Below are 17,858 nucleotides of genomic sequence, written 5' to 3' on the forward strand. Positions count from 1 at the left end.
GAAGCATTTCCGTCTGTACAATATCACGCCTCTTGATTTGCACTGGGATGATGAAGCATGAAGAATGTGACCAAGCCTGGGCCCCCTATGTATATATAAATGTGGGGATTCAGGAATCTCAAGGACCCGCGGAAGAAAGGTTTGAAAGAAAGAGATGGGATTGGAGCCTTCCAATTCTTCAGCCAAGCCATAAATTTGCAAATTGTTGCATCTACTGCATTTTTTGTGGTTTTCCGCCTGTTTTTGAAGTTGTGAGATGTCCACTTTCATAGGATGAATTTGTTGAGAGGACACTTGTAGAGATTCTACTGGACGTTCCATTAAATTGATTTTGTTATCTAGAGTAGACCATTTATCTTCCAAGCCTTGTAAACGTATGTTTGTTTCTTGCATATAGTGCTTGAGAGCCCGTATATCATTCAGGAGTAACTCCAGTGAAGCTGGCGGTGGAGAGCCAGTTGCGAGGGAGGATCTTTTTTAACTCTCTTAGTGGATGACAGTACTGAAGAGGACGTTAGCTCAGAATTGTTTTTCCCATTTGATAAAGAGGAATGAGCAGAAGGAGTAGGAGTAAACATAGGTGTAGTATTCAATGGTTCCATAAGTGAGGGTGTTACAACCTGCTCTGAGTCCTGCATGTCACTTTGTAAAACAGAAAAATAATTTGACGTTGACAATGCGGTGGATTTAGTAGCACCTTTAAAAGCTTGGTTCTCCCCATGAACAGGAAGAAGCGCAACAATAGAAGTGCAGTCTTTGAGAAAAAAAAATAATAATAACTCAAAAAAATGTGTGCCAAACGGTTCGAGTAGAGAGTCGAATGTAAGTAGTGTATCCAACTGTAATTATGGCAAATCTGATGAATATATATGTGTTCAAATGTTATTAAAATATGATAATGATATTTATTCCATGGTATTACGAGGCAGTTATATACCCAGCACGGAAGAAAGACAGGTGGTAAGAAACAGTCCAGGAGCATATTTTTATTGACTTTCTCCTCAAGAAAGGTGTAAATGATGGATATTCAGCCGGTAACGTGAGGAGACTTGCATGAGAAAAAGTAAAATGGCGGGCGCAAATCCAGTCATGGAGATGCGCCACCAAATTGAATGAAAAATGTGCGGAGTCCGCTCCTTACTGCGGGTGACAGCCGGCATCCTTAGAGGGAGAAAGAGTTCACGAGAAAGACCCTTAGGTAGAGGAGAGTGCTGAGACGCTTCCGCCAGCCGAGAAAGAGATTCCTCTCGGGTTCTATGCAGAGCGCTATCAGCCAGCCGCCATCTTCTACAGCGTCAAGCCATGCTCCCCCAGCACTCATACACCTGTGGAGAAGTGTAGCTCAATGGTTAGGTCTGGCCCGGACCAGGGTTCAATTCCAGCCTCAGGCGGGTCTTGGGCTAAATTTCCCCGGACCTGACAATTCTCGCCTCGGTGCCTATTCTAATCATGGGTCCCACGCTGCAACTCTGGGCAATAGCTTGCTTAATCTCCACAATGGCCCCAACAGCGCCAGGATGCCTGGCCTCACCTTGGGGTGCCCAGGAGTGGGCACTTCACATGGAAAGGCCAGGAGGGGTTCCAGAGCGGTATGTGTACAGCACTGTGATACCCCTTGGGGTGATTGTGGGCTCTATAAGCACTACAACATTTACATTTACCTTTACACCTAACATATTAGAAGTCCCACACTAAACACACCAGCTCACATCTGTGACACATTAGCAGTCACATGCTCCCAGAACTATTTTCGCACTGCTCCGAGACTAGCAAACACTTTTGACAGCACTGAAAAAACCTCAGAGTAGTAATGCACAATGAAGAACATCACTCCCGCACCCTCTGCAGACTAACAGTCACACACTACCTGATGCACTCTTACGCCCACTCATTAATTAGCATTTGCATGCTAAAGAAAACCCACTCGCACCCATCACACAGTCTCACCCTACCTGCAGCTCTCTCACACCCCTCACAGGGCAGGAATCTCGTTCTAACAGCAGTGCTCTCAAAGACTAGCAGTTTGGCACTGACAAGAGTTTTACAACCCTCACACACTAGATGTCAGATACTACTGATGGCACTTATACCGCTTAGTAGCAATCTTCCAGTTCAAACAGCTCTCTCACACACTAGCAGCTTAACACTGACAGCACTCTTACACCCATCACAAACTAACAATCACACATGACCAGAAACATTCTCACAACTCTCACAGACTAACAGCAAAGGCAAAAAAAGTTGGCTGATAATTGGAAGTGCTTCTTCTTTTATGTGTGTTTGCATGTGCAGAATTGTAGATGGGCGAGTGGATGCATGCAACACTAAAACAATGTGTGGGTGAATATCTGTTTGCTTGTAAGGATGATTGCCTGGATGCGGAGCGCTATGCTGCCCGAGTAGCGTGTCACTACTTCAGGCCCCGTAGCAGCTCCTCCCACCTCACCCGCCTGCAGCAGTCAGGGTGGCAGACTGCGGATTGCTGAAGCAGCCGTAATCTGAGCACACAGTGCAGTTTTTTGGATCACGTCGAGCAGCAGTTCCCAGGAGCTGAGAGGCAGTTTGTCTTATTGCTGGCAGAGACTGCCTGCTTCTCCCATCACAACTGAAGGTAAAAGAAGGTTGCAATGTGACTCAGAGGGTGAGTCCATAAAAGAAGTGACCTACCCGGACGATTAAAGTGGAACTTTTTCAGTGACTGTGATCCTGGTCACATTGCTGAGGAAGGGGGAGATGGCGCTGTCTGCTTGGTCTCCGCTAGCATCATGAGTGCTTCGAGCACCCTAAGAGAACTTAAGATATTAGGACATTAGGATAATACTAAATTAGTTTTAACCAGCACAGAGAGATTTAGGTAAAGCTTCCATAGGTCATAACTTAGCCTGCCAGAATCTCAGAGAGGCCCTGGTTTGCTCACATCACCAGAAGGAATACAATTAAAAGCTACAACCATGAAGAATGAGAAGCAGCAGCAGCGGCTACCTCAAGTTTCTTTATGATGCAGCAAGCTTGAGTCGGAAGAGCAACACTCTGCCATGGTGTTGACTGTCTTCAGGCCGAGGAGGGTGAGCTGGAAGGGGGGGGGGGGGTAGGGTGGAACTCCTGCTTTGACTGGGGGGGTAAAGGGGTAAGAGGATCAGCAGAATGGGGGTGTATGGAGGTGTTGGGTAAATTGAGAAAAAGGAGGTTCAGTGCCAGGGCTTGTGTATATTTTGTTATAATACATTGAAAAGGATTTATTTGTGGCAATTTGAAGGTAGGCAGGGTTGGCTAGGTGGTAATACAGGGATAAAGAGAGGCCAGTTAAAGTCTTGTAAGCTGGTGTATGCTATGCACTTTAAGTTACTTTAATATTGAATAAGTAATGTACTTTAATAAGGAACGCTTTCTATTGAATTATTTAAAGAATGTATGTGTCTTCTATGTTTACTATAAAGATGTTGTGGAGTGTTAGATTTTTTTATTCTGCAATATGCACATAGCATCTTTGCATTTTTGGGTATGATAAAAAGTCACTAGGGGGTGTTTAAAGACATGTAAATCTTTGCCGAGAAAATAGCCGGTAGTGTATTTGTGAAGTGCCAGGTCAGGTTCTGCATCTCCTTTTTTAGTGATCAGTGATAGTGTTTTCATTTAACATGAATGGGCTAAGTAATGTTAAGAAAAATCAATCGGTGGAAATTTGGATAAAAAGTCACATGTACAGATTTAATAAGACATGTACTTTATAAATCCGCCTTCAAAGCAAATTAGTCGATAAGATGCTTGAAGAAAAACAAATTTGAGACCTTCCAAGACTTACTAAACACCTAATAAAAGTCAGATAAAAAGACATTACAAGGGCTCCTGTAGACAAGAACAGAGTTTTATAAGGTTTTTGGTATTCTCTACGTAAATTTAGAAACTGTATTGAGCTAACTAGACTTAGAGGGTGGGGTCGCTATGGATCCAGCAATACTGGTTACATGTAGAATGAATGCATTTTTGAAATTGGAGGATTTCCTACAGAACAATAGATGGAAAACCTGGTGTGAGATAGAGCCAATGATAACCTATGAGAACGTATGGCTGCAGTAGTACTATAGAAACCTGCTCACTGCATTTTGACTGTTAACACATCCTTTGTCAAAGGCTGTGTTAACAATCGAAGCACATTCCAGTTTTTATAAGAGCTGTCTTTGAATAAATTAATTATTCCAGAAATTCGAGTGCCGGCTTTCTCTTAATGGAGAGCGGGATGTTTCGCATATTTAAATGTATATCTATATATTTATGATCTGTATAGATGTTCACCTCGGCTGCTGTGGTGGAATGTACTGTACCTCCTAAGAAAAGGAAATACAAAATTAATAAATAAAAGAATGGTGATTGCCTGTCTGCATGGATTGTGAGTGATTCGCCACCATTGGTCAGTTTTTACTTCATTCACATTATCTTCTGCCCCATATAACATACACCATGAATCAGTGAGAAGGACTGCATTGTGTTCTTTCACAAGGAGCACTTCCGCACACAAAGTTCCTTTGAGTGTCATAGACTACTGTGGCAATGTATGATTTCTTAAATAAAATATCAAAAATGTGCTTCCAATTATTTTTTTTATATATATTGGTGGGTGGCAGCTCTCCTACAAATATTGTTTTACAAAAACCATGACAAAACAAAACCAGCATTGGCAAAGCAAAGAGGCTAGAACTACCTCCAGACCTATTGGCTTTGCCAAGGCTTAATAATTTTATGAGGCGTCAGAAGAAGGCAACTTAAAGGTGGTGAGATACTATAGACTTCTGCAAGTAGTTCTGACAAGCATCAGATTGCATAGTATCACAGTACCTTAAAAAAGATTGGAGTTTCAACTGCGGGAGTTGAGTCCCCAAAACATAGTGGAATAGGACCACTCAAAGTAAAATACTCTGCATGTAAAGGGTTAGCATCACTTTGCATCTAGAACAAGGCCTGGTATTAATATGCCCCTGTACACGCAAGCCAACATGAAAGACCTGTAACCATGACACCCTACCCTGCTTCCAAAGATTATCACTCTACATCCTCTGGCTGAATTCCCCCACTAGTGCAAAGCTAAATCCCTTCTTAACTGTGATTACTACAGCTAACAAAAGTTCTTGGGAAGCAAAATTCTCCTCTTCATTGCAGTGGTTGGATGTTGGCTCGGTAGGACCCAAAATGGAGACTTTGTAAGGCAGTTTTTTGCATAATGATTGAAGGAAGGGGAGAGATCTGCCTCCTTCAAGCATTACACGTGTTCCCATTTCATAAAAATTCTGTAATCCCTACCTTAAAGAAGATCTGCAGTTTTGTAAGTAATCTGGTTTAATCAGAGGTATTATGCATTTAATCCATATTGCAGTCTGATTAATTGGCTTCTTTTTTTTTTTAGAGAGAATGGTTTGTGAGGGTCGAATGGAAGGCTTAGTTGCAGCATGAAGTAGGTTGGCAATCAGTTAGTTAATACTGCTGCAGTGGTTGAGGACACAAAGGTTTAGATTTTAGACTTAGGACAAGTTCTTTATTGTAGCATGTCTAGTACAGTAGGTTTAATACTTTTTGCGACTTTTGATCTACTTTATTCCTGTGCTGCCAGGCTGAATACAATGATCCTGTAGGCTTAGATGTTTTGACATGTAGCAAAACTGCTTGCTCCATGAAAAAGTTAATAGGGTACTCCAGGCAGATGAAGATTTTAAAATGTCATTAGATTGTACTCAAGAGAGCTTCACTCATTACAGTTTGATCACATTGATTGGCATATTTAAAAGCAAACATATTGTTACAGATATTGTCTTCATTCAGAAAATGTGGTGCAGTAGATATTTAGGCTGTTGAGAAGGAACTGATAAAACTCACAGCAAGACATAAAATGCTGTGCTCATTTGAAGTACTGAGAAGACTCAAAGGGACTAACTACTCCAGGCAAGTACATAAGACTGCATTTAATTTACTATATATGAGGCCAAGGTATTAACATGTGTCTTTCTTGTTAAAGGGAAACAACACAGACTGACCAAACATATTTCTTAATGTTTGGTGTCGTTAACAAAGAAGAAAATCAATTTTTGAATAATGCGAGGTACATGTAATCACGAATTAGGGCTGGAAGTCATATTCAGTAATGCACCTCTGAGATTTTCAATTTTCTTGATAAGTTGCCTAAGGCCAAATATATTTTTGGCAGAATGATATCTCCATCGCCTTATTAAAGACCTTGGAAATTAATTTTAAACTTAACTTGCAATATCTGAAATTTGGGCAATATTTCTTAAACCCCTAAATGAGGACCATGATTTTAGAAATTCAGAATTGTAAAAGACTATTATGTTTGAGATGCCATGTTTCTATGACATCAAATCCATTGTGTTTTCTTTTTCTTAAGTAACAAAGTTCCACTATAGCTGCTATAGGTAAATGTGTTTATGTAATGCAGGCCAAAAGATTTTTCAAACTTCTTAGAGTAAACATTATAGCATGCTACACCTCCAAAAATTCACACTATTTATGCAGAATTTGCTAATGCTTGAAATTTATATGATTAAAAAATAATTATAGTTTAATAAATAAAAAAGGGTGTCATACTATTCAAAATAAGCATGTATGCAAAATAAACACTTAACTGGATTGAGTAGGTCTTCCTTGTAACCTCATGCACAGATTTTGGTTTGAATGCTCTGGAAGCGAAAGGATCGTGTTCACTGATTCTATTTGCGTAGTTCACTGAGACGGGGCAACAATTTACAGCTGAAAACGCATTGTATTAATCTTCTATCCAAAAAGCATGCTTTGGTGGGTGGGTAATAGTTGTTTTTTGTGAAGGTTTTGCTACTTGATTACTTTTTACACGCGTTCCTATATACATTAGTGAATTAAACGCCATGAGTCTTTGCTGAAGATTATATTTTTCCTGGAAACACTTTTATAAAATATGATTGTCAATAGCACATTAAAATAACATATATTGTTCCCTTCCAATAATCTGAACCTTCTGCGGAATATACACCTTCATAACATTTCTAAAATTATTTTCTAATTCCTGTTTGTCTTACTATTTTGTATCATTATTTTGTGAAGCCTTTCACATTATATATTTTATCAGCTGGTTAATATTGTGGTTAATTGTGGTTGAATAGCTTTTCTTGCTCATATTACCAGCAGTATAACCCTTAGTCTTGAAGTGATCCATTGAGATTGTCCTGGCTATCTGTCCATAATAATTATTATCAAAATATTCTAAACTGTGACCTCATGTATGGTCAGGTTACTAAGTCCATCTGAAAGAGATTATTAGTTATAGATTCCTTACATTAGAATTACCCCCAGGCGTCGGATTGGATCCGGAGACATTTTTTCTCAGCGGTACTCCAGTGCATCGGTAGGTGGCATCGGTTGACTCCGCATCCGTCGTCGGTGTCATCCTCGACGGAATGATGTTGCAGTGTCTACATAGATGCTGCCCTTGCACGCTGACATCAGTTCTTTCTTTTTCCGCACCAGCCAGTGCAGATCCGGAGAGAGAGTGCCTCTTAGTCACCTTTTGACTAATCCTTTTTTGACTTTTTTCGACATCTTTGCAAGTCTTCGACTCCTGGCGCAGGAGGGATGTGCAACTGTCGGCCCGGTTTCAAGCCTTCAGGCAGCTGCTGTCACAAGTTGATGTCGATCACCGATCTGCATCTTCTGTGTCTTTGCTGCATGGAGCGCATCCATGACCTGAAGTCACACTCAGACTGGCGGCCCTCAACCAGAAGTGTTTGTAAGGAGCGGTCCTGAAAGCTTTTGGAGGCCCGGCACTCTGCTCTGCGCCATTTGAGGTTCCGGTCCCGGGACCGGTCTCTGAGTCACCACCATTTGTCCTTGAAGTCTTTGCACTCCTCTGGTAAGTCGAAGCACAAGAAAAAGGCGAAGAAGCATAGTCGCTCTTCGCCTTCTCTCCGTCCTTCTTTGGAGTCCACTGGAACGGCTCCGCTCTTTTCTCCTTTTCCCAAAGCCGGAGCATTCCCTGCCCAGCTTTGTGCCTTTTACGAAGCGCTGCACAGCCTCTTTGGGCAGCCCGACTCCACAGGCACACCTGCTGGCCCCACAGACTCCGCTGGGGGCCCTGGGCCTTCAATGCGGGTGGCTCTGGCCTCACTGCTGCAGAGTACCCCATTATCCAGGCCTGGATCCGGATCGACGCCGATCGACCTCACAGTACCTTCCCAGGCACCGATTCCAGTGACGACGCCCCTGACATCGGTTGCGCCACCAACCAGCGTCAACCCCAGCCTCACCCCCAGCTTGGATACAACATCGGTACCGGCGCCCGAGGGAACGTTTGTACCGCTCTTCATGCCTGGCGATCCCTACCACCCTGAGTGGCAGCCAGAGGAGTGTGAGGAAGACTGGAATGGGTCTGTTGACCCTATAGTAAACAAAATTGAGGAGCCAGACTGGCAAGTGGAGTTGGGTGATGCCAGTGTTTTGGGTGCCGCCCCAGACCTAGGTATGCTTTCTCCCCCTACCATGGCTATGGAGGAGGGGGCTTTCTACGCTGTGGTGTTGTGTAGGGCGGCTGAGGTCTTGGGCCTCCAGCTTCCTACGATGGCTGTCAGGCCTAACCTCCTGACTGAGGTGTTTCTGCCGGCAGTGGCCTTTTTGGAGTCCTTGCTGCCTTTTAATGGGGCCCTCACTGACATCTTCTGGGCACATGGTCCAAGCCCAGCGCAGAGGCTCCTGTGGACAGGATGATTGCCAAACACCTCCGCCGGGCCCCGGGCGACCTACTTTTCCTCTTCCAACACCCTACCCCTGAGAGCTTGGTAGTGCAAGCCTCATCCTCAAAAGGTACATTCCCTACTACTCCTCCAGATAGGGAAACCAAGAAGCTGGACAATTATGTTTTCTTCGCCAGCTTAGGTCTGCGGTCGGTGAACACTGCATGTCTCTTGGGCCGTTAAACACACACAGTGTGGGGATTCGGTCGCGCAAGTGCTGCCACAGTGCCCGGAGGAGGCTTGGGCCATGCTCACCTGCAGTGTTGCTGAGCATCGAGACACAGCTAAGTTCACCATCTGGTGTGGGCTGGATACTGCCGACTTGCTGGGTAGGACGATTTCCACGTCGGTAGCATTGAGGTGCTGCGCCTAGCTAAGAACATCTGGCATCTCTGGAGATGTCCAATCCACACTTTTGGGCATGCCCTTTGAAGGCCGTCACCTGTTTGGTGACAAGGCAGACAATGCACTTGAGAGCATCGAGGACTCTAGCACCATGGCCAAATACTTGGGCCTTGCAGCAACTTCTCGCCCTAAGCAGTCTGCCTTTCGCCCCTTTTGTGGCTACAGAAGGGGTGCCCCACCACGTTCCACCCAGAGCCTCAGGGCCGCGCAAGCTACCCAGCCTCTTCGTGGCCGGGGATATGGCACCCAGTGTCACGTGTCTGGGAGCCAGCGGGCGGGCCAGTCTATCAATGCGCCCCCTCTAGCATCCTCCAAGCTTTCTTAGTCCGACCTTTCAGGGCCACCAGTTGTCAGTGCAGGAGGATCCACCATCACCTCCCCACTGGCACAACATCACGTCGGACAGGTGGGTTTTGCAGAAGGTCTGAAGGGGCTACTCACATCCCTTTAAGACTACCCTTCCTTCCGTGCCACCAGCACTCCATCGCATGTCGGAGGATCACTTGGCCCTTCTCTGCCAGGAAGTTAGGGCTCTCTTGGCCAAGGGAGCTGTCAAATGAGTCCCTGTGCCAGAAGTAGGTAGTGGTTGTTACTCCCACTACTTCCTGGTTCCCAAGAAGGACAAAGGCCTGCGTCCTATCTTAGACTTCAGGGACGTCAATTGCTTCCTCCGGAAGGAGAAGTTAAAAATGTTAACCTTGGCTCAGGTATTGTCTGCCACCGACCTAGGAGACTGGATTATAGCATTGTACTTGCAGGACGCTTATTTTTACATCTCCGTCTTGCCTTCCCACCAGCCTTACCTACAGTTCACAGTAGGCCACAAGTATTTTCAGTTTACTGTGCTCCCCTTTGGCCTTACCAGTGCCCCTCGGTTGTTCACAAAAGTGATGGCGGTGGTCGCAGCTCATTTGGTGCAGATCCAGTCTTCCCCTATCTCGATGACTGGCTGTGTCGTCTCCCATCTCCAGACTACGGCCAACCTCCTGCATTCGCTGGGGTTCACTATCAACGTGCTGAAGTCGCACCTGATTCCCTCTCAGAAGCTCCTTTTCATTGGAGCAGTTCTGGATACAGCACATCTTCAGACTTATCCTCCCAAGCAGCGGCTATGAAACTGATGTTTCAGCCTCCAGCCCGGATTTTGGTGAGAATGACCGTGTGGCTGCTGGGCTTCATTGCCTCCTGCATCCTGCTGGTAGATCATGCCAGATGGCATATGCGGGCTCTGCAGTGGGACCTGATGTTCCAGTGGCTGCAGCATCAGGGAAATCTTTCTTATGTCATCCTGATCTCAAAGTGACCTATAAGTCAATTGCAGTGGTGGTTCACAAACCGGGATTGGGTCAACTGCCAACTAGAGTTTGCTGTGGTGGCGGATGCGTCACTACTGGGATGGGGCGGCGGCATGGGAGAGGCAGAGATTAGAGGCCTCTGGTCTCTGGCTGAGTCTGGGCTCCACATCGACCTTTTAGAGCTCTGGGTGACTCATCCTGCACTTGGCACGGACAATACCACCGCCATGTGGTACTGCAACAAACAGGGTGGGGTGGGCTGTTGGACCCTATATCAAGAGGCTCTTCGCCTATGGAAACCGTTGAAACATCAGGGCATGACCCTGGTGGTTTAACACCTGGCAGGTTCCTTGAACGCCAGGGCAGACAAACTCAGCTGCCGGTGCATGATGGATTACGAATGGCGTCTTCTCTCGGAGGTGGTGCAAGGTCTCTTTCAGCAGGGGGAGAGCCTTGGTTAGATCTAATTACCACTGAAGAGAATGCAAAATGGCCGCAGTTCTGAACGTTTGAGTTTCCAAGGCTGCACTCGCTCGGCGATGCCTTAAGTCCTGAGTGGAATTGCGGCCTCCTGTACGCCTTTCCGCCTGTACCACTTCTGCCCTGAGTGCTGAAGAAGATCAGGCGCGACCATGCCTAAGTTATTCTTGTGGTCCCAGACTGGGCACAAAGAGTCTGGTACCCGAGCTCTTGAGTATGGCCAGTAATCCTCCGATCAGACTGCCTCTTCAGGATGATCTTGTGTCTCAGCAGCAGGGATCGGTCATCCACCCAAACCTGTCCAGCCTCCACCTCCTTGCGTGGAGATGGAGTGGCGACAGTTGACAGCTTTTGACCTTCCTCCAGAAGTCTGTAACTTCATCTTGGCAGCCAGGCATCCCTCCACTAAAACGGTATACGCCTGTAGATGGAACACATTTGTGGCATGGTGCACAGCAAAGACTGTGGATCACAATTTCCGCCCCTCTTTCCGAGGTTCTCCACTTCATTCTTTCCTTGGCCCAGCAGGGTTCTGCTCTGGGCACTCTTAAAGGCTATCTTTCAGCCATTTCAGCATTTCTTTGCCTTCCTGATCAGCCTTCTGTTTTCAAGTCCCTGATTGTTAACAGATTTCTGAAGGCCATGACTCATCTCTTTCCTCCTTCTCCATTTGTAATGCCCAGTGGGACTTTAATCTTGTCCTCACTTATCTTATGCGGGCTCTCTTTGAACCAGTACATAATTGTCCTCTTTGTCTTCTTACTTTGAAGACTGATTTCTTGCTCGCCATCGCCTCTACTCACAGGGTGAGTGAGCTTCAGGCTTTATCTTCCAAACCTCCCTTTCTTGCTGTTCATCCGGACAAAGTGGTTCTTCGTACTAGGCTCTCTTTTCTGCCCAAAGTGGTTACCTCTTTCCACAAAGGTCACACCATCACATTGCCCACCTTCTTCCCGCCTCTGCACCCTTCCAAAGAGAAGAGACTCCACCGTCTGGACCCAAAACATGCGCTGTCCTTCTACCTTGACCACACTAAGGACTTCCGGGTGGACGATCAATTCTTCGTGGGTTATGTGGGCACCAAGAAAGGTCGGGCAGTGCACAAACGTACCATCTCTCAATGGGTTGTCCTAAGAATGAGGATCTGCTATTCTTTGGCTAAAAAGGAAACTCCAGTAAGACGACACATCCACTCTACCAGGGCGACGGCAACCACTACTGCTTTGGGACGTGGCGTTCCGCTTGTTGACATCTGCCAGGCAGCCACGTGGGCATATTTGCACATGTCTACAAATCATTCCTGCCCGTACAGCCAAGTCCGGAGAGACAGCTTTTTCTGCCATTCTGTGCTCCAGGACTTCCTGGTGTGAACTTAGTTTGCAGACCCACCTCTGGGGTTGGTATTGCTGAGAGAAACGACCTTAACAACGCGGTCAAAACACCACGACTTGCACTGGAGGGCGCTGTACTTAGGAATAGTGTGATTTACTATTCCAACACCTTCCCTACTGTACGTAGGCTGGAGTTGGAATAGTAAATCATACAATTCCTAAGTCCAGCGCCCTACAGCACAAGTCCTTGTAACGACTTGTGTTGTAAAAACAGTTATGTAATGTACCGCAATTTTCACCACTTGAACTCACCCTTGGGAAACACTCATTAGGCTAATTTTAACTGGCGAATGTTTGCCACTTTGCAGTAACATACCTCCAATCACTCTTAATGCACCGATAGTTAGCCCATATAGCATCCTAAGAAATACTACTATTAATTAGAAAGACTACTATTAATTAGCGTGTGAATGCCTTTTTTTGTAGTACTATACTTCTATTTGTTTATAATGCACCGATCGTCAGCTCATATAGCACCATAATGGCCTATGTTAGATTATTATCAACTAGTGAATGTATGCCTTCTATTGCAGTATTATACCTCTATTTGTTTTTAATGCACAGATCATTAGTTCATATTGCACCCTATGCATGACCTATCTGATTGTACTGATTGCTTCTTTTGATTTATTTGTTTGACGATGTTTTATCTCTGAACTATGATCCCTCATGTACTCCTTCCATGTAAAGCGCTCTGATATCCGCAAGGATCTTGTCCGCGCTATATAAAACTTTCAAAATAAATTAAAAAAAAATAAAAAATAAATGATCGTGTTGTAACATCATACATCCTATTGCTGGGGCATCTATTCTAAGGTAAGGAATCTATAACTAATAGTCTCTTTCAGATGAACAAGTTACTTACCTTCGGTAACGATGTATCTATAAAAGACGTTTATTAGTTATAGATTTCTTACCGCCCCACTCATCCTCCCTGTTCTGCGAACTGACTTCTAGTAATAGGGACTCCCTTACAGGGGCCCTAGTTTGATGCACCAGTGATCAGTGTCTTGCATGGCTCTGTGCTTCTGGCGTGGAAAGTTGTGTCTGAACTGACGTCAGCGCGCCTGGGAGGTGTCTAAGTAGACACCGCAACGTCATCCCGGCGACCACGACACCAACAACGGATGCGTAGTCGACCAACGCCACCTACCGACGCGCAGGGGTACTGCTGAGAAAAGAATTCTCTGGATCCAATCGGACGCCTGGGGGTAATACTAAGGTAAGGAATCTAACTATAACTAGTATATGTCTCTTACTGTCATCGTTAATGAAGGAAAGTAACTTGTTCTTCAAGACCTCCCTCCTTCCACTGTCAAAGTTTGAGATTCTAAGACCACTGCTCCCTGCAGGCATTTGAGACCTTTTATACCCTCTCATTACTCCCACAATCAAAAGACACTCATCGGTTCTAGAGTAGAATCTCTGAACATTTGAAAACTAGGAGAGCTCCTCCACTTTTTGGTTAGACAGCCTTCCGGTATCCACCTAAATTGAGGTCTCTTTTAATTACTCCAACATCTCTAAATTGACTGCTTTTCGATAGCCAGTATAGTACCGAAGTATTTTTTGAGTGGAGCTGGAGCGTATAAATTAACTTGTCTGGCTATACTCTATGTAGTGTATAATGACAACTGTTTTCTGACTATTAGCATTTTCTTTTGCAATTTCATATTTATCGTTAGAAGATAAGGCCTTTGAAGATTGACTCATGTTAACAAGCTTTTTTATTTAATTTGGATGTTTCAAGATAATGGGAAATGTACCCCACGATATAAGGTAAACTAACGTGGGTCATTACCACGTGAAGAGACTCAAGCAAAATCTAAATTAAACTGAAGGGGTGCTAGGGTGCATCACTGGTGTACCATGTTTGCAATTGAAAATGGATGTAATGAACCCCTGCGCAGAAGTCATTGCAAGTTGACGTGCGACCGTCAGAGGAAGGAGGGTCCATAGACTCCTATCTTTTACTTCCATTCAAGACTCTGATCTATTGTTCCATGTATGTAGCACAATTATTTTCTGAGTCACATACCTAATAATTGGTCAATCAGTGATACAACAGTCACGTAGTGTACATGTCTTTCGTTTGAAATATTTTACCTATTTCCAGATAAACTATTCTGAACTGCATTTTTAGCAGGTATAATTTCTATGAACTTGCTGAACTATGGCACAGCGTAATTTGTATCGTCATTGGTTAAAATTTAGACTATTTAAGTAAGTCAGATTTATCATGCTTGTAATATAGATCTGCATCAGTTAAATTATAATTTTCCATACAAACATACACCAACCCACATTCTTCTTTCACCTTGTAGCGGACACTGATGCGAAAAAAGATGTTAAGAGTGCAAAAGAATCAAAACCAAAAATGGAACAGAAAAAGAAATCAAAATCGGTAAGCATAGATCTGTTATGCGTTCAATTGTCTTGTGAATGAGTGTAAAAAACAACATTTGGAAAAATTAGAGAAAATAAGCCAATATGCGCTGTGAACAAACCTTAATGTCGTCAAATAATTAATTTTTAAAACGTGGTCAGGGGTCTGTTTGATTTTCAAAAAGGATTGATGGATATGGTGAGCAATGTTTTCCAGAGATATATGACCCATGTACAGTGACAAAGGCTTCTCTGGTCCACCATAATGGGTAATGAAAGGCCTTAGTATGTTATGCACATAAGTTCAATATAGATCCTAGCTCTTGACTTGAGCCAAGAAATTCGAAAGACCTGGTAAAGTAGGATTCTTTTATTTTAAGCCACCTATCTACTGACTGCTTACGTGGTTAACATTCTGGCAGCTGTCCATAAAGTGTTTCAGCATAACTGAATACAGAACTTAGGGCCAGATGTAGGTGGCCCATTACCGGTCTGTAAACCCGAAATTCTGTAAATTTCAGGTTTCCCGACCGGTATTGAGCCATTTGCTATGTAGGGGAGATTCGGTAAATACCGAATCGGTATTTACCGATTCAGGGCCATATGCAGGTGGCAAAATACCGGTCGGTAACAGCCGATTTCGCCCGTTACCGACCGGTATTTGTACTTCCAGATGTAGGGGGACAGAAAATTACCGATTCTGTATATTTACCGAATCGGTAATTTTACCGAATCTGTAAATTACCGAATCGGGAAATGTACAGATTCGGAAATTTGGGATGTAGGTGGCACTGGAAACAGTGCCACAGGCCATTAGAAATTCATTATTTACCATGAAATACAATGGCATGGTAAATAACATCAAATAACATCTGTGCATGTACACCTGTGCCATATGGCACACATACATGCCCTAAGGGCATGTATGTGTGTCACATTGCACACAAGCCAGAATCAAGGGTGCAACAGGGTGTCAAAGTGACACCCTGTCCCCCTTGACAAATCGGTAAAATTACCGAATCGATATTTACCGATTCGGTAATTGCCATTGATTCCTATGGGCCTCAAGGCCCATAGGAATCAATGGCAATTACCGAATCGGTAAATATCGATTCGGTAATTACTGAATATTACCGATTCGGTAATTTTAAAAGAATTATTATCTACATGGCATTTACCGAATCGTAAATACCGAATCAGTAAAATTCGGTATTTACGATTCGGTAAATGGTCTGCCCTGTTCCCATGATGCACTGGGCCAGGGTCAGACTAATTTGCATATAGCCAAGTTCTGAGCTGGGATGGTGCAGTGAGCTAAAAAACGGTGATGGATCAAGCCCTGATCTTTGGACTGGGTAAGAGTGGTCTGCTTAATTCAGACACTCTGTTCATCACCACCCCCTTTTCTGAATCATTTTTGTCCACCATAAGCGTGGAAGGGTATACTCAGATGTGAGTCCCTAGCTCATTGCACCATCAGGATTCAAGCAAGCCGGGCCGAAGATGGCTGAACTGCCAGAAACCGGTCCCCGGTAGCTTGTTTCCTTCCCAGTATAAGAATTGGCTTGGTAGTTTGGTCTGCCCTGTTCCCATGATGCACTGGGCTAATTTGCATATAGCCAAGTTCTGAGCTGGGATGGTGCAGTGAGCTAAAAAACGGTGATGGATCAAGCCCTGATCTTTGGACTGGGTAAGAGTGGTCTGCTTAATTCAGACACTCTGTTCATCACCACCCCCTTTTCTGAATCATTTTTGTCCACCATAAGCGTGGAAGGGTATACTCAGATGTGAGTCCCTAGCTCATTGCACCATCAGGATTCAAGCAAGCCGGGCCGAAGACGGCTGAAATGCCAGAAACCGGTCCCCGGTAGCTTGTTTCCTTCCCAGTATAAGAATTGGCTTGGTAGTTTGGTCTGCCCTGTTCCCATCATGCACTGGGCCAGGGTCAGACTAATTTGCATATAGCCAAGTTCTGAGCTGGGATGGTGCAGTGAGCTAAAAAACGGTGATGGATCAAGCCCTGATCTTTGGACTGGGTAAGAGTGGTCTGCTTAATTCAGACACTCTGTTCATCACCACCCCCTTTTCTGAATCATTTTTGTCCACCATAAGCGTGGAAGGGTATACTCAGATGTGAGTCCCTAGCTCATTGCACCATCAGGATTCAAGCAAGCCGGGCCGAAGACGGCTGAAATGCCAGAAACCGGTCCCCGGTAGCTTGTTTCCTTCCCAGTATAAGAATTGGCTTGGTAGTTTGGTCTGCCCTGTTCCCATGATGCACTGGGCCAGGGTCAGACTAATTTGCATATAGCCAAGTTCTGAGCTGGGATGGTGCAGTGAGCTAAAAAACGGTGATGGATCAAGCCCTGATCTTTGGACTGGGTAAGAGTGGTCTGCTTAATTCAGACACTCTGTTCATCACCACCCCCTTTTCTGAATCATTTACCTACATATGGCCCATAGTATTCACCGAATCATCATTTACCGATTCAGTATTTTCCGAATCGGTAAATGACATGTAGGAAGCACTTTGAAGAGTGCTTCTGTGCTTTAAGGATTCGTTATTTACCACCAACTATTAGTTGGTGGTAAATAACGAATACCTCTGTAAATGCAAATCTGTGCATTTACACCAGTGCCATGTGGCAGACATACATGCCCTTAGGGCATGTATGTGCGCCACATGTGCACACAAGCACTACTCAGGGGTGCAACAGGGTGTCAATGTGACACCCTGCCACCCTTGACTCTTTCCCTATTTTACTGAATCGGTATTTATCGATTTGGTAATTCACATTCATACCTATGGGCCTCCAGGCCCATAGGAATGAATGTGAATTACCGAATCGGTAAATACCGATTCGGTAAATTCCGAATCTTAACGATTGGGTAAGACTTACCGAATTTTTCCCTACATAGCATTTACCGATTCTAAAATACTGAATCGGTAAAATTCAGTATTTTAGAATCGGTGAATGAACTTTACCTACATCTAGCCCTAGGTTCTCACTCCTAGGTTAGTAAAGTAATGCTGGGAAAATTCTAACACATTGATTTTATTAATAGAACCTCCTTATATGTTATCACTTCTTACAAGTGCATGTTAAATGTATGGGCAGCTGCCCTTGAGGTGGGGA

At 44.4% G+C, this 17,858-nt stretch overlaps 1 protein-coding gene across 1 annotated transcript in view; it reads left to right on the forward strand.

Annotated features, from left to right (window-relative positions):
* The window catches only part of CFAP46 (cilia and flagella associated protein 46), a 1,558,477-nt gene that overhangs the window by 1,262,591 nt on the left and 278,028 nt on the right, over nucleotides 1-17,858 (forward strand). Inside the window, exon 53 of the mRNA XM_086922533.1 lies at nucleotides 14,661-14,740. Within this exon, the coding sequence (XP_086778659.1) occupies nucleotides 14,661-14,740 (80 nt within the window). The remainder of the gene's footprint in view (nucleotides 1-14,660; nucleotides 14,741-17,858) is intronic.

The sequence above is a fragment of the Lissotriton vulgaris genome, chromosome 5, assembly GCF_964263255.1.
Source record: "Lissotriton vulgaris chromosome 5, aLisVul1.2, whole genome shotgun sequence".
In the NCBI taxonomy this organism is placed as follows: domain Eukaryota; kingdom Metazoa; phylum Chordata; class Amphibia; order Caudata; family Salamandridae; genus Lissotriton; species Lissotriton vulgaris.